The following is a 21,589-nucleotide window of genomic DNA, read 5'->3' as shown; positions in this document are numbered from 1 at the left end:
CTTTGTGCAAAGCAGACGTGGAGAGTTCGTTCACTTTCTGCCAATGAAGCATCCTCTATTTTACACACTGGACCTTAAAGTGACTGGTGACACTGTTGAAGACTTCTCAGCTGTGGATCGATGCATCTTAGCATCGGGATTCTGTTTGTAGGAAAAGCTGAAAGAAACAAACTTTGTGGCACGTGTTAATGTTTTTGGACAATGAAGGTCAATGGCACAGTGGAGTAGAGTATAAGAGGCTGCAGCTGCACACACACGCAACACAACACCTGTCAGTGTGATCAGATCAGATTTTTTGTTGTTTGTGGGAGTTGTTGACACGACAACAATGTAGAACACTGCAAAATGAAACGACAGCCAAATAGGAATGATTAAGATGGATGTTGTCAAGCACAGGAGGTGACGGTGTCAGTGGAAACACTGAACCGTGTGGTCGAAACCACAGCTGAAGAGACTGTTGCCAGATTTTTGTTGTTTTTGACAAACACACCTGAACTAGGCTCATTCAAATATAACACTATCAAAGCCTTGGATATGGTGTAAGCACCACCCCGTGGTGATCTGTGGAAATGCACTTTGAGAAGTAGGGTGGGGTTGGGGTGTTTTAGTTGAGCTAATACACTTTAATGTTAATGTACAGCGTGTCTGAGAGAAAATTGTACCATCGCAGTACATCTCAGCGATTTGTAAATAGCCTAAGTCTTCCATTGAAACGTTGATATGACCTTGTCACCAGTTTAGAGGACAAACACTGATCCCGCCACATGTACAGACCCTTTTGAAGTGAAGTTTACATTGAAGAATCAGCGTTTATTTGACAGAAACACAGGCTTTTGCTTCACCGAACACATTTTCTTTTGCACCAGCTCAAAAATCCAGGAAATTGTGGGAGTAAAAAGGCTTTTAAAAATAATGATGATTTTGTAATTTTGGGTCCGTTTGTCGGATGATAAAGCTCAGCTAAGATACACTATGTCCTATGTATACTATGTAGTAAGTATCAATAATGTTCCTTATTTTGACAGTGTTGAGGTTTGCTAGTCAGAAACTGTTCAATCTTTACTTCAAATGTTTGATTTTACATTTGACCAAATATATTCAAAGAAATAAAGAGTCTAAAGAAAAGGACTGTGTGTTATTGTCAGAGAAGAGGGAGGTTTGGTAGAGTTTGTAAATATGTGGTGTGTGTACGTGATAAATGCTTATAATTGAGATTTGCCTAATTGATTTCCGTCAATGAAAAAAGTGGTTCACATGATTCCTTAATCCGTATTCCCTCACATTTGCAAGTCATATTTTATTATTTGTCCTTTTATTGTATATTATATTTAGATCTTAATCATGTTCCTCCTCCTCCCAATATAATCCACGTGGATTTTGTAGGCATCCAACAAATTTAGGGTGAAAATAAATATGATAAATAGAGACTCTTACAAGAAAACTACTTTAAAAAAAAAAAGAAGACATATTATGGACCATACATTACCACATCAAACATGCAGGAAAGTAAAGTATAACTGCACAAAACTCTACATGGCTTTGTTAGTCTATGTAAACTTTATTTTAAGTATCCAGCTAAAATTGAGATTTAATTCTGGCTCCGTGAAAATATTCTGCAGTAGAGAAAGAGCAGCATAGCTTTTAAAGGTTTTTACTGTCAACAGTGTACAAGTTAATTATTACTTTTTTTATTCATGTATTGTTTGTTTTTGCAGGGAAAGTGCACACTTTAATGTAATTTCAGTTCAAAATGTAAATATTAATTTTAACATATGACGTCTAGAATCAATAATAAATGTTACTTAGCATGAATTAAACAATAGAACAAAACAATAAAAAGCAGTAGGAGCTATAAAAAAAAAGTAAATGACCACAATATAAAATAATAAAACCTGTCTTTTTGCACTTATGTACACAATCACCCCTTAAAGGATTATTCTCTTATTATTACAGAACTGCCACTATTACTAAACATTGTATTGCATTATTATATTATATATTGCATTATACTGCAACATACTGCATTATTGCCACATGAGGTCGCTAAAGCTCCTCTTTCAGGTCTTCCTATGTTGCTGCAATGTCTGCTGTGCGCCACCAGGGAGCGCAAGAATCCTTCTTTTTATGTGGAGACAGCTTTGAAAAACATTATTGGTCTTAGGACTTTGACTGAAAAAGGCTAAATTATGTTAAACTAAAACCCATCAAGAACACGTACAGTTGTAAATTTCACATTTAATTTCCTCTTTATAGGAAAAAAGAACATAATTATGTGCTATCCATCCATTATCTTCTTCGTCTTAAATACAAATCCACTGGTGATTTCAACTATGTCATGGTGTAAACGTCAGTATGAATTCCAGTCACATGTCGGAAACAGAAATGATGAGAGCAAGAAAACAAACACTTTATTCTGATAAACTGTCACACTTGGTACAAATAACAGGACTGACGGACGCTTTAAATCCAGGCTATTACTGAAGCACGAATCGCTTTTTTGTTCCGTCTGCAGACGATCGTACTTTAACTCACTGATAAATAGCAGACAGTTTGTGCAACAACGCTCTCACGCTGTCTACAATGTGTTTTTAATAAGATCTGCTTAGCTTTGCCGTTTCTGAAATCGAAAATAATCAAATCCAAAATATTAGACAATACAGTAATAAGTTATTTATTTGTTATTTGTCTCCTTCTACATTGTTTTTTTGTTTTTTTAAGTCATTTGGTGGCCGCCTGAAATATGTGCTTTTTTTTTTGCCAAACTAAAATCATTAACATACCAATGAATTACTTATATACAGAAAACATTTAGCTCTAATAAAAAATAATGCCAGTGTAAACAAGCTTTCGGTATCACGCAACACCCAAATATTGCACATACATTCTTAAATATACACACTAACTTTGTGCCTTTTGTGTTTATGCTTGTGGCTGAATCTTATGTGTGTGTGTGTGTGTGTGTAATAACTCTGTATATACATAAATTAAATTAGCTGAGGAAAGAAATTCAAGAAGTGAATGAAAGAGTGGCACACAAGACACCGAATAAACACACACACATATATATATATATATATGTCCAGTATCTGCACATATATACACTCACACGCTCGTCGTCACAAAAAGCATTTGTGCATTGATTTTCGTCTCGTTGTGTCGCGCTTACACATGAAAACATTCAACAACAGATACATTGAAAGCATTGTCTTCATAACAAAGTCCATTCTGTCTTCAGTCCTGGTGCTTCATCACAATTGAGAAACAATAGACGTGTGTGTGTGTGTGTGCGTGTGTGTGTGATTGATTGAGCCTGTGGAGAGTGTGTTTTTGGTCCCATTCTGTCTGGTTTGAACCTCCCCTCCTTGGTTCCAGTCTGTAGGGGGCGCTGCAGTCCTCCATATGTCTTCTGTCCTTTTAAGTCACTGTCATTAATAGAAGAGGCAGAAGATCTTCGGCCAAGCAATGTAGGCTCCAACTACTGCAGATCTCAGATCTGATTTAAGTTACTCAGAAGGTGCCCTGCCCTCCCAAACCTCAGTCCTCCAAACGGAAGCTGCAACGCTTCGTTTTTAGGCGTCTCCTGTTTGATCGGACGTCAGCCTCTCCTGGTCGGAGACGTCGTCGTCGGCCGGTGGCCGCGCTCGGTCAAAGAAGCCGCACTGAGGGAATAATAATGAACCCATTAGTTTGGGATTAGATCATTAAAACACCACAGGAGATGTATGTGAGTGTGTATGTGTGTGTACCTTCCACATAGCGAGTGTGAGCATTGCCAGCACCAGCAGCCCCAGCAGGATGGCCAGGATGATGACCCAGAGTGGAACAGCAAAGGAAACGTCAGGCGTCCCCCACAACACCAGGGTCCCCATCTACAGAACACACACACACACACACACACACAATACACAGTAAGGTACCGTTGCAACCTGAACAAAACTCACACTCCTACTTTACTGTCCGTCCTCCATCTTACCGAGGTGTTGTGCTGAGGCAGCGTGGCCGGTTGGATTCTATACGGCAACGCTGTGACCACGACGGCCACGGTGGAGTTGAGGACGTACGGGTCGTTACGCCTCTGTAAAGACACAAAAGAACATCATTCTATCACAAGGTGACTAATATTTTATACAAAATACATGTGTGTGTTATTCTAAACCAGTGTTTTCCAGCCCTGGTCCACAGGGAACACTGCCTTGCCATGTTTTACATGTTGCCCTACTCAAAAAACACCTGATTCAAATAAATGGTCAGCTCATCATCGAGCTCTGCAGAAGCCTGATAACGAACTTCAAATAATTAAATGTTTCAAATAATTTAATGTTTCAACTTTAAAAAAAAACACTTTTGTCAATCTTTTTTTTAATTTAATGTTTCAACTTTTGTTTTTAAAATGTTTTGTCAATTAAAAAAAAAATGTTACATCTCGACTTTTGTCCATTTTTTTTTTTTCCAAAAATGTAATATTTCCACTTTTGTTAAAAAATGTTTTTTCAAAAATGGAATGTTTCAACTTTTGTTAAAATACATATATATATTTTTAATGTAATGTTTCATCTGAATCAGGTGTGTTGGAGCAGGGCAACATCTAAAACATGGCAGGGCAGTGTTCCCTGAGGACCAGGGTTGGGAAACACTGTTCTAAACATTGTGAAGATCATGTGACACGATCAAAAGCTCTAGAATATCTGCCTTATTGGACTTTATGGTAAAACTGCTGAAGTCTGAAGAGCAGATAACATTGTGGATGTTATCTTCTGGTTTGCCGGTTGAGGCCATGCAGGAAGTAAGAATATGCTGACCAGCAGGAAGTGAATTAAATAAAGTATCCTGATTAATTTTTAACGTCAGTAAACCTTTTCCTGAGGAGTTAATGGTCTTCAGCTCTTCTTGCCTCCTCCTTTCTCTCCTTCTTTCACCTCCAGCATGCACCCAGCTCACCTGCTTCTAATTCACTCATCAACTCAGCCTACACATTTCCTGGTCCTGCAGTCATTTGTTTGTCAGATTGTCACAGACGACTCTTTTCAGGCTCTCCAGGAAAACCTTGTTTACGCTGGTGCTTATGCGCTCGCTTCTTGTTGTTGTTTTTGCCTTTTTGCCGATCCCTGTGCTCTCCCCCGTGTGCATGCTGCTTTTTGACGCTGATCCTCACTGCTGTTTGGAACCGATCGCCGCACTCCACTACCCTCACGTTTGTTAATCTTCTTCAATAGAACACATAAGTCTTGTAAATTATGCTCCCATTTTGAGGAAATGATAGAAGCTTGGAGGGTCTCAAACTCAAATGCCCTGGGGGCCACTGAGTGTCTTGTTTGGTCAGTAAGGGGCCGGTGAAGTCAAAAAGAGGCCAACTTTTTGAGAAAAAGACATGGAAATAATAATATTTGTGATGATTAAAATTGATTGTTTTGATATGGAACGAAAAAAAGTTGACAATATAAACGTATTTATGACATATTAAACATAACATAACAAAGTAATAAAAAAAATCATAAATAACTCATCTAGAGCTGCAACTAATGATTATTTTCATAATCGATTAATCCAAACGATTATTTTCTCGATTAATCGATGAATCTTTTGGATCCGTAAAATGTCAGAAAATGTTTAAAAAAAACGTTGGAAACCTGGAAATGACGATGTTCTTTAATGTCTTTTTTTGCGCACAAACCAAAAAGATTCAGTTTTAATGATTTCCTTGTTATGTGGAGCGAAGAAAGGAAGAAAATATTCACATTTAAGAAGCTGAAACAATCAGAAATCTTGTTTTAATCACAGAAAACCGATTAATGATCTATTAATCGATTAATCGTTTCAGCTCTAAACTCATTATAAGTTGATTTTAATTGGTGGGCCACATGCAATTGATTTGGGGGCCGCCAGTTTGAGACCCCTGGTGTAGACACTGTTTTAGTTGGAACAAGGAGCTTGCATGTTCTACTGAGAAAAAACACTTTAGTTGTACATGAACATCAGATCTTGCGTGTTAAAGGTGCCATATGTAAGAATGTGGGCAAAAACAGTTACTACATTCAAATTCAAAATACAGAAGTCTTTTAGGTTTCGTTTTCTGACGTAACTGGCAACCCGTGGTTGCTCGGCAGCTCAGACTCTACTGACTGCAATGATTGGTAGACGGCGGTAGGTGGCGCCACATGCCAAAACATGATTTCAAAACATAAACATGATTTGCAGTCTGCAAAAAATATTTTTTAATGGAAATATTTTGGCTGTACTGTTGTTGTTGGTGAGTTCAGTTTGTTATATGAACATTATTCCTGAGTCTCTGTGACATATAAGGAGGATTTTATGGCCAGTTGCTTTAGATTTATTACATAATGCACCTTTAAAACGTATTTAAAGTAACTTGTTTGAGTCTTTGTCAAAATGTCCAAAAACAAGCAGGAAAAACTCTCTCCTCTCTGGTGACAAAGAGGCCGATTCGCTGGCTTCCCGCAACAGTGTGAGTGAAATTACCGTAATAACCACATGTTGGATTTGACTTGCAACTTCACAGCTTCTCAGAAACCATTGGAATTTTTCCAATAGCACAAACCGTCGCGTAATTACAGCGACGCAAAGTCGTAAGTCAGTCCAAACATCCCTTGCCGTTAAAGGGTTGAAAAAAAAGAAAGAAAAAAAAAGCTGAAGACGCTGACCTGCAGGAAAGTGTGTGCCCAGAGTCTCGAGCGGATCTTGACCACCGCGCTGTGTCCTCGATCCAGACGGCCAACCACACATGTGATCCTCAGACAGGAGATGTTAGTGCAGTTCTACATGAGGAGATAATTGCCACAGAGAGAGAGAGAGAAAGAGACGAGTAAGACATGTAACATCTGTGAATCACTAATGAACATCTGGCTTGAGGTGAAAACACAAGGCTGCGTCATCCTTTTGTGCTTGGTTTCTGTCAAATCCAGCACACAAAAAGAATACAGCGGATTTGCAAGTGATTGCGTGTTATCGTGTACGTATGTTACGGCTCACCAAGGTTTTGCCGCTGTACGTCTGAGCTCTGCCCGCGGCTCGCTTGCGGCGGTGAGGAGGAGAGCTGGTGTTCCTCAAGAAACCCAGTAGCTCAGGTGTGTCCTGGAGAGCAGATATCTGACACAGACAGAGAGAGGGACAGCAAAATTAAGAGTTTGGACTCAAATTATGAATCCTATTGTTTGTGTTGACAGTCAGTAGATCCCGAGGGCTTCATCAGACTACAGCTCTGACCTATGAGAACAAAGGTTTATCCTCTGTCTTACATTAAACGCTCCCTCAACGACGACATGTGGTTTGGCCTTTTAGGCCAGAACGCACAGATGACCATATATCGTTGGATTCGTGCCGTATGTATCGCACATGGAAGTCTGACGCAGCCCAGACGAGCAAAATGAGAAGTAGACGGCGAGCGCTCGTAAAAGTAAGACATGAAAGATGTCCCGCAAGATTTAATCTAATCACCCCAAGTCCCCAAAAAACCTGCAGCTGTGCAAAGAAATGACGTCCGGGGAAGAGTTTTGATGAAAGGCGGATTTGAGGGGGATTTCTGTTTCCAAAACTGCAGCTTTACACAATCAAACCCGACAGCGACAGGCGACTGAATGACCTGAAGTGACATCATAATTCTGTATCCAAGCAGGACTTACTGATTGTATAAATCACACGTTAGTCAGTGACACATAACAATAATGTATTTTGGGCAATAGTTTAAGAGAATAATGGTGGTTTATTTATTGTAACCTTGCTCTAATTTCCAGTCCCACAGTGCACACTGGTGGAATAGAGGCTTAGAATACAAAAAACACTGCACAGGTGCAAAGCGTGTGAGGAGTCATGCTTATGTCTTTCTGCAGCTAGTGATTATACTTAATATCAACGATTTTTTAAAACCATTATCCAATGAAATGAGAACAACAGCTGTTGCAAAACCGAAAAGTGACTGCTTGAGTTTTTCCAACGATTGACTTTAGAGTTCAGTTGGCAAAAAGGTTATCAGGAAGAAAATCCCCTGACATCTGACATCTGACCATGTGCTGTGAATCTGAGTCATTTTGTTTTGCGTACATTGTTACAGCTTGTTATATCCAGACATTAAGTGTCCACTTATATAAAAAATAATATAAGCATGTTTTCATTTTAAATAACTCGACAGGTGATACCAGAGCTCCATTGGAAACAATCCCTGCTCTAATTTCTGCTAATAACTGTGATACAGCGGCCTCGTCGTGTTTGAGCCAACTGGCAGAAAGACCGCTAAGAGCAGCCAGAACATGGAGTACAATTATGTTGAAATAAGCGAGCATAAATGATGGAGCGCTGAATAGACGAACGAGCCGCCAGCAATGTAACAAATTAAAGTAGGTCTGAGGAAAGGAACGAAACCATAATCCATAATTACACATTTTTTGGGGGGTTTGGATTTGGATTGGTCTGTGCGAGTGTGCACGTGTCCACATATTTTTCACGTTACCTGGAGGCCAAGTGGGTTGAGGCTGGTGTTCGTCCGGCAGCTAATTGGTCCGTCAGTTTGAATCTCCATGGCGTACAGCAGGTTCTCGTCACGGAAACGCGAAGGCCAGCCGACCTGAAGCTCAGCCTCTCGAATACTGCTGGGACCGGAGTTATGGAGCTGGTAGACGGAGAGAGAGAGAGAGAGAGAGGGAGCGTGGAGTTGTCAGTATTGTGGTCTCGAGTGGCTGAGGCTATAATGAGGTTACACTAACTGTGGAACAACGACACGGGCCACCTGTGTTGTAGTGAGGATAATACTAATGCTGCTGCCACCAGGCCAGCGGAACCTACAGCATCACTTGGCTCCTCATCCCGCTTATAAATAAGAATTATCAGCTTAAATGAACCATCAATTCAGTAGATCATCTTTTTTTTTCTTTTTTTTTTTAAAACCCCTGTATTTTCTCTGACACACAATCATTAACACTGAAACAAGTCTTCCAAACAGGACATGAGCCCAGTGCTGCAGGGCAGGAATTCTGTAAGAACAGGGGGGAAAAAAAAAATCTCTAACTGGAAGCAGCTGCCAAGTGGGGAAAAAAGTACCACGAATGAAAATCATTATCAGCTGCAGGACAGGACAGGCACTCTGCGCACTCATAGCTTCATAGCCGTCCCTTTAAAACAAAAGGAAATCACATGTACCGTAAACACACACGCGCTGTTGCCAGTCTGTCTGCCACCCTCCTCCTTCTATATCTATGCATCTGACGCTCTGCCTGACCTTGTTTTTCCTCTCAATGACATTGACACATTACGCTGTATCCAGTCTTAAGAGCAACCTTAGACCCTTTGCTTCCTCCATCATAACCACGCGTCTTATCCCACAAGTGTTTTCCCCTCCTTGTCTCTCTTTTCCATGCCTTTACAGCAGTAATTACTCCAGAGCCTTGATCAGCCAGAGCCAAATTCTTTATAGAGCTACTGGTTTTACTCTCTGTGTGTGTGTGTGTGTGTGTGTGTGTGTGTGTGTGTGTGCTTACTTCACCTTACAGGGCCCCCTGCTTGCTGCAGACTAATTTACGTCTTTCAAAACCAATTTCTGTGCTCTTTTCATCCTAACAGTCATAGCAAAGAAGTATATTTCGACTAACAACAATAACAGCCCGACCCATTTTTTTTTTTTTTTATTGGAGGGGACTCCGACTGTGACTGTGTTTCTGTGTTTCAGGCTTTAATTTACCTCATATATGTGGGTAACCTGTGGTCCCACATCCTCCTCTTTGACAGGCTTCTCTTTGGGTTCCCAGCGTGGGAACGGCAGCACCACCTGAGAGGGATGAGACACCCTGGAGGGAAGAGGGGAAAAAGGCCCGGTGACACTGATGCATATGCACGCTAATAGGTTTGAAATTCATCTTAATGGACTGTCGGTGTGAAATGTGACAGCTGCTAATGGTCAAACTGCTCCCTCTCTAGTTCAGACACAGGGTCACTCTCTCAGTGCCTGGTTGTGTCTCTGCACCATGACTCAGCATTCAACCTGTACACGTTTTTACTCCAAAATGATGTTGACCAAATTTGGGCATGTCAGACAAAATGAGGCTTCAGCTGAATATTTCTAACATGAAACAAACCTACTATGGCCTTCGGTTCTTACTTTAAAAAAAAAGTAGATTCTGCCCCTTTTTGGCAACACCAAACTGAGTTTTTCATAGTCTGACCTAAGAGGGAAAACTTCCTCACACCAACAACTGGTGATGGTGTCATGTTTATAAGATAAATGGGCATGTAATTACAAGGCAACGCATGAAAGTCTTACGTCTGAATCTTAATTTTCAAATTGGAGGTAGTCTCTTCAGATTTGGGCAAGTACAACCACACGTTTTGTTTTTTTCAATGTTGAATTTGACATGCTTGATTCTGGATTAGGTAGATCCGTTTCACAGAGAACAAATACAGGGACTTGTACGTCCTCATCTTCTTGTCCCTGGTCCCCGTTTGCTAAGTGTGAACAAGTGACCACACCCACATGGCTGCAGGCTTTGATGTGTTATTGTGTGTGTGTGTCAGTGGACATACGGGCATCCACGCACACGTCAGAGTCTCTCCAGTGTCCCATGTGCACTTCATTAGTGCACATTCATTCTTCCGAAAATGTGTTTCCGTGCTGTTTTCCGTCTGTATATAAACAGGCTTCACAAATTCAAAAGGAGCAGCTATATATGCTGCAAACACCGGCCGAGTTGAGCCTGAAACCGAATCAGATGTATCTTTTTGGGGGAAGCACACACACACACACACACACATGCACACACAGATGCCACACTCTCACATCTCTCACGTGCAAAGCCGTCTTTGCTGACTCACCCGCGCAAATCGAGTCGAGCTTGGGCAACGATGGACATATTCAGACTCACTGGGTTGCTGTTGGAGTTATCTTTGTTGGAGCTGTGGAGAGATTCACATGGAGTTAGCATTAAAGGTGCATTATGTAATAAATCTAAAGCAACTGGCCATAAACTCCTCCTAATATGTCACAGAGACTCAGGAATAATGTTCATATAACAAACTGAACTCACCAACAACAACAGTACAACCAAAATATTTGCATAAAAAAATATTTTTTGCAGACTGCAAATCATGTTTATGTTTTGAAATCATGTTTTGGCATGTGGCGCCACCTACCGCCGTCTACCAATCATTGCATTCAGTAGAGTCTGAGCTTCCGAGCAACCACGGGTTGCCAGTTACGTCAGAAAACACAAACCTAAAAGACCTCTGTATTTTGAATTTGAATGTAGTAACTTAAGTTTTTGGCCACATTCTTACATATGGCATCTTTAAATGTAAAGCGTAAAATGAAACACATACGCTCTATGGAAACACGAGGCTGTGATGTATTATGAGTGAAACCAACGGCTCCGAAAAGCTGATATTTTATAAGTTATCTGACCTCATGAGGAATTCCTCTATGTGACTTTAACTGTCTGCGTCTGTGTGTCTGATGATGTTCTGTATCAAATTCAGCACAATGAAGCAAACAGTGGACATTTGTTTTTTTTTTTTCTGCTGCTGCAGTTCGTTTCATCAGACCACAGACATAGACACAGAACTTATTTACAGGGCTCAGAAGAAAGTCAAACAGCTCTTTGTGCATGTGTGTGTGTTTGTGTGTGAGCGAGCTGGTGGCCGGGGGGGGTATGCGTGACAGTTAGTGGGTGTGTCACCTGTGGATCTGTAGCTCAAAGCTGATTTTCGGTCCGGCATCATCCAGCCTCTGCACAGAAAACCTCAAACCAACAGACAGCTGGGCATGGGCAGGAGTGCGGAGAGGATGCAAAAACACACACACAGAGAGAGAGAGAGAGAGAGGATGTATTAAAAACCGTGACAGGAGGGAGAGGAGCGATGACAGGGAGGAGATGCATGTGCACATCAAAGGCCACGTCCATGTCTTTACTATAAAATACGGTAAAACCCCCTGTTAACTACATGCTGCACAGGCAGGAGATCACGTGTGTTGACAGCAAAAAAAAAATCTTAAATCTGAGGAAATCCAGACAACACACACAGACACAATCTTAAAAGCTACACTTAAGTTCGCTGTCTCTCCTCAGTTCAAATCTCCTCTGTCCTCTCGGCTAACTCGAAACATGTGGCGGATTTGGTTCATCATCCACTATACGATAACAGTGCCGAATGTAACATGTGTACGCGCCTGCGTGTGTGTGTTTGTGTGTTTTGCTGAAAAGCAGGTCAAACACATGGTCCAGGGAGGGAAATGACAGCATGCAGACTCGCACTAACACTTCAAAAGGCACGCCTGGGGTGAGGTGGGGTTTGCTTCTCGACTACAAAGGCAGTGCAGGAAAGGCCTAAAGTGACGGACACCAAATGAGTAGTTTATGAGGCGTTCAGGGAGAGAGACGAGCAGACGTCACTATCGGCTCTGTGTCGCAGAGAGTGGCAGCACATGGAATAAAGAGGGGTCAAATGTGTCTGTTGAAATGTGTATTTTAAGCATTCAACTTTCAACCTCGCTTTAAATCCTGGCTGCGAAAAGACGTTTCATCGTATAGAGACAAGCAGCTGTGATCAACTTATCGCGGTCGTCTGCACATTTTCACCGTGGAGAAAGAAGAACCTCACGATGTGGTCAGAGTCTCTAGATACAACAATTCTTTTGTGTTTGCCTATTTACAATGCTTGAAGCTACAGAGCTTTGCCATAAGCAGTTTAGTGATAGTTATCCCGGGAAAACAAAGGATCATTGAGAGAATACAGAGAGAAAGCAGTGGTTTCTATGGATATTGAGATGGTTTTCATCAGCCACATCCACTGGACTGAATCAGAAGTCAGTGGATGAAGTGTTTTTTAGCAGCCATTCAGGCATTCAAGGGTGTTGAGGATATTTAAAGGTGCATTATGTTATAAATCTAAAGCAACTGGCCATAAAATCCTCCTAATATGTCACAGAGACTCAGGAATAATGTTCATATAACAAACTGAACTCACCAACAACAACAGTACAGACAAAATATTTACATTAAAAAAAATATTTTTTGCAGACTGCAAATCATGTTTATGTTTTGAAATCATGTTTTGGCGTCATGTGGCGCCACCAACCGCCGTCTACCAATCATTGCAGTCAGTAGAATCTCAGCTGTCGAGCAAACCACGGGTTGCCAGTTACGTCAGGAAAAACAAAACCTAAAAGACCTCGGTATTTTGAATTTGAATGTAGTAACCGTTTTTGGCCACATTCTTACATATGGCACCTTTAAACATTTTATTGTAGCTTGTAACTTGTGGCAGGTATTAAGAAAAACGTACACAGCACTGATTTAAATCTGCTGATGGAACAGAAACTCAAATCAAAACCCGCAAATAACACATTTTCCATTTACTTGACAAAAACAGAGTTTGTCAGGGACGTGTAACATTAGACATTAGTGTTGGTCAGCAGGTAACGCCTAGGTCACAAACTAATTGGTTGGAGTGAACTGTTCTATATAGAGCTTCTTCAGCCTGGATTGGGTTACCAATTACTGCCAAACACATCAAAGACAGAGTCTCCTTCAAGAAGCGCTGTGTAACTCAGCTTTGCTGCAACTGTCTTCGTGCTGTTTATGGTGGATCATGACTGTGTTTTTTTTATTATTATTGTTATATCTTTTCACATTATTAGAAGTAGTTAAGCATGAATAAATATTGACTTCATCATTTATAACTTATTAGTATGTAGTTTATAAACACAGTTCTAAATGTTTTACTCATGTCCTGAGCGACTGCCGAGTACAGCAGCTATTTGGACACTGTTCCTCAGCTGATGGGATGAGTAAAACATTTATAACTACTGTTTATAAACTACATACTAATGAGTATTCATGCATTATAAATGATGAATTCAATATGTATTCATGCTTAAAGGTGCCATATGTAAGAATGTGGCCAAAAACAGTTACTACATTCAAATTCAAAGTAGGAGGTTTCGTTTTCTGACGTAACTGGCAGCTGAGACTCTACTGGCTGCAATGATTGGTAGATGGCGGTAGGTGGCGCCACATGCCAAAACATGATTTCAAAACATAAAACTATATTTTTTCTTTTGATGCAAATATTTTGGCTGTACTGTTGTTGGTGAGTTCAGTTTGTTATATGAACATTATTCCTGAGTCTCTGTGACATATTAGGAGGATTTTATGGCCAGTTACTTCAGATTTATTACATAATGCACCTTTAACTAATGCTAATAGTGTATATTTAAAGCAGGAAAACTCATTTTCACTGAGGGCCACATCAGCATAATGGTTACCCTCAAAGGACCAGATGCAACTGTCATACAGAATAAATATAACTAAATGTCACCACATATAATGTAAAATAAAGATATACTCCGTAACATATTGCTAAATAACTTTCTGTATTTAGTACTTATTCAGGTTACAAATATGATGCATTATTGATGTAACCCGGTCCACGATGGTGTTTCCTAACAAACTAACAGTTTTAAAAGTCTGTATCTGGTCGGGGCAGATGACGTGGTTGGGCCACATCTGGCCCCCAGGCCTTGAGTTTGACACATGTGACTTAAAGTGTTAGCGATTTTTTTTATATATATGGTTTCAAATTCGCTTATGTCTAGTGTATATATAAGGGTAACACTAATGGGGATCCTATTAAAATAAAGAAATAAACAAAGAATGGTCCATTAGTTTAATAACACCATGTACTCACAGCCTCATAATAAAGAAAAACTACTGAAATGATCACTAAGCTAATGTTATCATCAATATGTAAAAAAAGAGAAGGAATAAAGGAACATCACAAACAGGTGCGAGGACAATGGACAGCATTCATGAGAGGACTAAACCACAACTGTATTTACATATCATCGTTTCCATCCCATCATATGAGGATCAACCCTCATCCAACCACATCTGATGGCTTATTAGTCATGGGCGGTGTTTTCTCGATTGCTATCGAAACTTGAAATGAAAAGTCAATTCACAGAATTAATGCACCTGAGCTGTCGCTAAAGTCGAGTGAAAGACGAGGATCGGAAAAGATAAGCGACGCAGACAAAGTCATGCAGACGGCACCGAAAGCCAAAAACAGCTTTCCTGGAGGCTCGTTAACCTCCTACACTCATGGAGGTATTACAGCTGCGTCATGTGGCACAAAGAGCGAAGCCAGATAATGAGAATTATTCAGCTGCAAAATAAGACCCCCCGAGTCTGCGTGGGGTGCATATGATGGTATGTTCCGCACAAGCCCTTGGATTCCTGAACGTCCAACAGGGGCAGGGGGAAGAGCTGAATATGGGAAACATCTGGATAGCTGGGGTGCGCGTGACTTGTCCCTTCCACATGCTCTGTTTCGTGCTCCTCCCCCCAGCGGTGAAACATGACCACATAATTGATTTATTAGAATGTCTTGTGTCACCTCCAGAGCTCAGAACACCTTAGTGCTGGCCTTGACACCTTGAGAGAAAACCCTAAATTGAAGCTGTTACACACATTTGCTCTCTCTCTCACACACACGCACAAACGCACTAACTACAACATGAATGACGTGTTAAGAATTTCATGTGGGAACGGACCACTCTTTACTTTACAAAGCCTTGGCTTCCTGCACGTGTCAGCCATCCAAGAGCTATATGGATTACACACTTTGCAGTGTGTGCATACACCTAACAATCTAAGTGAAGCGTGAGAGTCAGAGTGTGTGAAATGACGGGTCAAGATGATGAGCAGTAATCATTGGAAATCATCAATCAGTGCAAATTAAACCAGATGAGTAGCAGTTGCAGCTTTTGAGCGTGGGTTTATTTTCAGGGTTAAGTCAAGGGTTAGGTTGAGGGCATTTAGTTAAAATGGTTAAGGTTAGGATTGATGGTCAGGAGACGAGGGACAGCATTGTGCGCATGAGTGTATTTGTTGCCTGTTTACGACCTTTTCTGGCTTAAACGCTGACCTTGTCAGGACCAATAGTCCTCATGGTGGTCAAAACCTGGTCCTAATGAGGCAGAGCCTACTTTCTGAGGAACTGGTTAAGTTTATAGGGCTGAGATTTGAGGTTCGGGTTAGGCATTAGCTGGTTCGGGATAACTCTGGATTAAAGTTCTTAAAAGGATAGCTGTGTGTGTGTGTGTGTGTGTGTGTTTCTGGGTGTAAAAACTCACCTCTGTTCCAGCTACCATTGGGTTTCCGAGGTCACACACCACCAGCCGGGACTCATTGACCATCCTGTACTCGCAGTTTGGCTGAGCGAGCGACTGGAGGTTCAGATCAAAAAGAAAAGAGAAAGAAAGAAGACGGACAGTTAGACAGTGAGATGATAAAAAAAAAATGACAATAAAAAGCAGAGAGCGGCAAAGGAGTCAAGAGGGGGTAAGGGAAGGGGTAAAAAAAAAGGGAGGGAAGTGTGACAGCATCAAAGAGGGAAGGGAGCGAGGGGATTGGAAAGGGAGGGAGGACGCAGGGAGAGGAAGAGTGATGAATGATCTGACAGTAACAACCTCATCAATCAAACAGCTCCATTACACACTCATTAGCGTGCACACATGTGCAAACACACACACACACACAGACATAAACAGACACACACATACAGCAGTTGACCCCCGTCCATTTCCGTGGTCACTAATGCAGCTTGTAAATCATAATAGGGGCTCTTGGGCAGTTGCCAGTAGAGCATACCTTGCTGATAACTTTGCCTTAATCAAGCCAAACACAACAGGAAGTGATGTCTTACTGTAACTGCTGCCTCAAAATAGCTTGCTTCCTCTTTTTTTTTTAAATACTGTATGTTCACTTACACATGGTCCAACCATGATGAGATAACTCCCGTGACTTCACCTTTAAAGCTGCAGTTTAAACATAAACAAATGTCCACTCAATTCAAACCATTGTCAGATGAGCTCTCTCTGTGTTTTCTCGGTTTTGTGGTGTTTTTAATCCCATGCAGCATTGCCAAGCTGCACACAGGAAGTGATTTTGTTTTATGACGAGACGGACAACGATAAAGGCAAAGGCAACACTGGGGGGCCACTGGAAGACGGGATAAAGAACGATTGACACACAAAGAAGTGAACAACTTGGTTGCGCTGCTGGTGCATACACGCAAACGCTCCCTCGGTCAGGTCTGATAGCGTTACTTGACATATCTTATTTTTTGGATGAGGCCACACACATAAAAATAATGTTCACAGAGGCAGAATAATAACAGAATCCTCACCAAAGGTTATGCACCACAGCTTTCATACCAAAGCACATGTAATAAGACAAATATATATGTGTGTGTGTGTGTGTGTGTGTGTGTGTGTGTTTACCTCTATCCTGCGCTCCACTCCTATGTAGTCGGCCTCTGGTGGTATCAGTGTGTGCAGCTCTGTCTCGTAGGCCCCCTCCCCTCGGTTCGCCGCAGTGATGGTCAACATGACCAGATTGTCATCCCCAATCACGAGCTCTGAGCGGCCTCTGCATATGTGTGTGCGTGTGTGTGTGTGTGTGAGGGTAAGAATAGTGCACAAAGAAAACTTACGACAAAGTATTTAAGGTATGTGAAGGACACAGAAAATTACACATAAACACAGCAGTTTTACAAAAAAAAAAAAACTCAAAAAGCCTGACCTTGTGTTTTTGTTAAATGTAGTTTTTAGGACTGGACCTCATGTTTTAATCCACTTGGCAGCAAAGAATGCAACACCACTGACCCTAACAATGTGTATGTGTGTGTGTGTGTCAGTAGAGGGTGACAGGATGTTTGTATAATGTTGCCATGGAGATATCGTGCAGCTGGAAACACTACGGAGGATAAGCTAAGGCGCATATGCACACATGTTAATGGAAGTATAATGTGAGCAACAGTGTAAACTTAGCTCATTGTGTGAGGATTAACAGACTTTCTCTGGCCTGACTGTGTGTGTGTGTGTGTGTGTGTGTGTGTGTGTGTGTGTGTGTGTGTGTGTGTGTGTGTGTGTGTGTGTGTGTGTGTGTGTGTGTGTGTGTGTGTGTGTGTGTGTGGGGGTGCGTGTGCGTGTGTGTGTGTGTGTGTCGTTTGGGTGTTTGGTTGTGCAAAGTGTTGAGTGTTTACAGGTTGAGGTCAAAGGGCATGGCCGTGTCACTCTTACATGCTGGCAGAAAGCTGGAGGTCGGGGATGCAAATATTGTCGTCTCCACAGTCCAGGAGAATGTAGGCCTGAGAGGAAAGGGTGCACAAGAGAGGAGGGGGGGGGGTTATCATGAGGAACTGTTTAACGAAGACTGAGTATCATCATGAAACCAAAAATAGAAGAAAACTGGGGCAAGTCAGGATGCAGGTGCTGAAGAAGTACACACACACACACACACGTGTGCATGCATGCACTCGCGCTCAGCTGTCCAGCTCCTGGGCAGTTTCATTGTGCCCAGCTTCAGAGTGGACTTTGTTTTGGTTCAGTCAAAGCGTAATGTTGAAATACAATTCCTCTCTGTCTCTGTGGGTACTCACTAATTGTCTGCATGTGTCATGTGTTTCAAATATTAATAGCAATGCCTTGCAGTAAAACAAAAGACAGACTGGCAAACTGGTGATAAGTGAAGTAAAATATCAAGCAAATACAAAAATAATACAATAAAAGACACACAATAAAGTTTGCAGACAGCTTCTTCTGTAAGGTAATACTGTGTGGTCTGTTCATATAAATGAAATATGAACTGGAATAAAATATGAAGACATATGAAGAGACTCAGCTCAGCAGATTGAGTGTATGTGTATATATGTGCTTATTTGTCAAAAATAAAGTTTTATATTGGTCCAGATCTGTGCGTTTGGTGAAAATTAAGCCATTTCTTCATTTTTGTTTCCTAACACTGATTTTCTGTTGCATGCGGTTGAGCTCCAAATTTACCTGGGGAGTTTACAAACCTCTTTGCTCCACTGGAAACATTTCTGTGTCCAACACCAGAATGTTTCATAGACCAATATACTATCAGGTTATTTCCCATCAGACTTTATAGATTGAGCAAAGAATTAAATCAAGTGGAGTCATACACACCATGATCACAAGTCAAGACATTCTAGCCTTAGTTTCCTGATTCAGTGAAAGGAAAAACCCTCAAAAGAAACAAATTAATGGAGGGGAAATAGAAGAAAATGCAAGAATTCCTTAATTATAGGCACATTAAAAAGGTGCTATTGAGCAAGGCACCCAATCCAAATTGTGTGTAATATCTTAGCTGTCATATCCAGCCTTTACTCTTCCTGCTTCACACAGTAAGGTGTTTTGTGACCCATCCACATCCCAGCGCCTCCTGTCATGATGTGTTGCAATTCATCTTTGCCCCCATTCCATTTGTGAAAAGCCATGTTTATGCTGTATATACTCACACGCTCTTGGAGGAAGGTGCTGCTGTAGCGGTTGAGGATGGCTGGGAGGCTTTGGTCGCGTGTGGGAGGAGCCAAGCTGTAGTTCAGAGCCAGTGAGATGGGAGTCAATTTGTCCCTGAACTCATCTTCCTCCTGCAAAGACGGGGCACATAGGTGTGAGAAATGTGCAGATGTTTTGTTGATAGCTAATTCCACTATGCAACAAAAAAAAAAAAATCAAAGATGATTGATTAGTGTTTGTATGTGTGAGTGACTTGCTCACTTTCAGAAAGATGGTGTAGCTCAGGCATGAATGAAGCCGACTGTGACCCAGCCTCAGGAGCCCGGTGCGCTGAGGCTGCTGGGTGTCCAGGAAAAGAACTCGCTTGACTCCGCCCCTGTTGCCTTTCAACCAATCCAGCTGCAGCTCTGCTCTCAGGTCTGGAGAGGAGGAAATGGCGAGGAGGTATGGATTGAAATGGGAGTGAAAATCGAGCCAATCGAGCGCCTCTCTTTCTCTCTGTTAACCCACCACATTGTGCGCTGCTGCTTACCTATAGAGTCAGGGATCCCCACACCACTCACTGATGCACAGACATCCACCTTCAGGCTGAATGAAGAGGATATTAGGTTAACACTTTACAATAAGGGTCCCTTAATTAATGTTAGTTAGAATATTATTAAGAATTAATTAACTGTTTAACAACATATTAATAGTCATTAGTATGTATTACTTACTTATGTATGCATTACTTAATTAACACATTAGTTAATATATTAGTAAGCCGTGAATAATGTCTGTAGTAATCATTTACTAATGGTGTTTATTTGGAGTGAATAAGCATTAAGTAACATCTACTAATCATTCACTATATGGTGTACATGTTACCAGGGTGAGCATTTACAAACAATTAATTTAGGTCTTAATTAATCATTTACTAATGCTGTGCTGTGTTTATTTATTATTATTATTGTTATTATTGTTATTATTATTATTATTTATCTTTTTGTTTACATTGGTTGCTATGGTTTCCGTTCTTCACCAGCGGCGCTAAAAGCCGCAGTCCGCGCACCGGTTCTTCTTCTGTGCCCCCATCTTCTTCACCCGTGTCACTTCCGGGTCAGAGGTCGCGTTCTCGACAGGTATGGCCGCACGCTGCTCTACCCCGCTATTTGTTTCGTTTCTGTCATTATGCTCAACAAGGTATTTGCGTTGTGTTGTAGGGCTGCTTCGTGCTCCCTGTGTGCGCTGCTGTGGTTGTTTTTTTGCCGGTTCTTATCGCTGTGTTGTGGTTGGTGCTACTAGGCTAGGTGGCTAATGCTAGTGTGTGGGCACAGGTAATGCTGGCGGCTGCCTGGAGCACTTTTTCCCCTTCCTCCTCTCGTGAGTGCGAGTGTCGGTTGCTGCTAAAAAGGCATGTGGGTATATTGTAAAATGCAACCGCATTTATTATAGTGTACTTATCCGATGCTAATGTTTTTTGATTTGATGTTACTGTAACCACCTCATTGGGCCGCTGCTGCTCTGTCTGGGTTGAACCTGAATTTTGCTCATGTTTCCGTTTTTTCTCTAGGGATTTGTTTTGTAAATGATTGAATTGAGTTTTGTTTTCTTTAACTTCTTCTTTTGTGAGGCTCTAATTTTTCTTACTTTTCTTTTTTTGAGTGTGTGTGCAACCCCACTAATGTATTCTTCTCCTCCCCTTTTCAGTAGCTGTAGGCCGGTGGGTGCTGGTGAACTGGTGGTGGACACGTGTGCCCGGTGATTTTGTTGTTTTCCTTTGGTGGATCCCTCCCCTGCATTTGCTTTTGACCATCCACTTTGAATGAATACCTTTTTTTCCCCTTTTTTTGATTGTATGAATTGGTTTTATTTTCATTTTAGAACTGATTAATATTTAATAAAAGTTGTATTATAACTTGGAACCACGTCTCATGCCCTCTGAGTAACCACAAACCTGTGTGCCTTGTGCCTGAGAGTAAATCCCTGGGTGAAATTCCCAGGTTGGCGTTGTCAAGCTTTCCCTTTTTTTGTTGGTAATATTAGTTCCCTACTTTCTCGCCACATACTGTATTTACTTAATACTAGTAACCTGACCTAATGAGTGCCTAATCGTTATGTCCCTGAGTGTATGTGTGAAGTTTAATTTGATATAAGAAAAGTACAACAACAAAGTGGAGTTGGATATGTTTTTTTTTTTTTTTTTACTTTTTATAGGCGTGAAAGAAATATCAAGACGCCCTAGCTGTCCGTATCAGATGGGAAGATGTATTAAATTACCCCTTTTTCCTG

At 41.2% G+C, this 21,589-nt stretch overlaps 1 protein-coding gene across 1 annotated transcript in view; it reads right to left on the bottom strand.

The window, feature by feature from the left end:
* Nucleotides 1-2,438: 2,438 nt before the first annotated feature.
* The window catches only part of itga8 (integrin, alpha 8), a 48,394-nt gene continuing 29,243 nt past the window's right edge, over nt 2,439-21,589 (bottom strand). The window contains exons 16-30 of the mRNA XM_083910692.1: nt 19,851-19,906; nt 19,580-19,737; nt 19,318-19,449; nt 18,080-18,147; nt 17,279-17,426; nt 16,130-16,222; nt 11,673-11,752; nt 10,813-10,893; nt 9,686-9,791; nt 8,462-8,620; nt 6,988-7,104; nt 6,660-6,773; nt 3,974-4,075; nt 3,747-3,869; nt 2,439-3,659 (exon numbers count right to left, since the gene is read on the bottom strand). Coding sequence (XP_083766818.1) covers nt 3,570-3,659; nt 3,747-3,869; nt 3,974-4,075; nt 6,660-6,773; nt 6,988-7,104; nt 8,462-8,620; nt 9,686-9,791; nt 10,813-10,893; nt 11,673-11,752; nt 16,130-16,222; nt 17,279-17,426; nt 18,080-18,147; nt 19,318-19,449; nt 19,580-19,737; nt 19,851-19,906 — 1,627 coding nt within the window. The 3' untranslated portion in view covers nt 2,439-3,569. The remainder of the gene's footprint in view (nt 3,660-3,746; nt 3,870-3,973; nt 4,076-6,659; nt 6,774-6,987; nt 7,105-8,461; nt 8,621-9,685; nt 9,792-10,812; nt 10,894-11,672; nt 11,753-16,129; nt 16,223-17,278; nt 17,427-18,079; nt 18,148-19,317; nt 19,450-19,579; nt 19,738-19,850; nt 19,907-21,589) is intronic.

This window comes from Microchirus variegatus (genome assembly GCF_963457635.1).
Source record: "Microchirus variegatus genome assembly, chromosome: 1".
Classification (NCBI taxonomy): domain Eukaryota; kingdom Metazoa; phylum Chordata; class Actinopteri; order Pleuronectiformes; family Soleidae; genus Microchirus; species Microchirus variegatus.
This window is presented reverse-complemented; position numbering and strand designations above follow the sequence as displayed.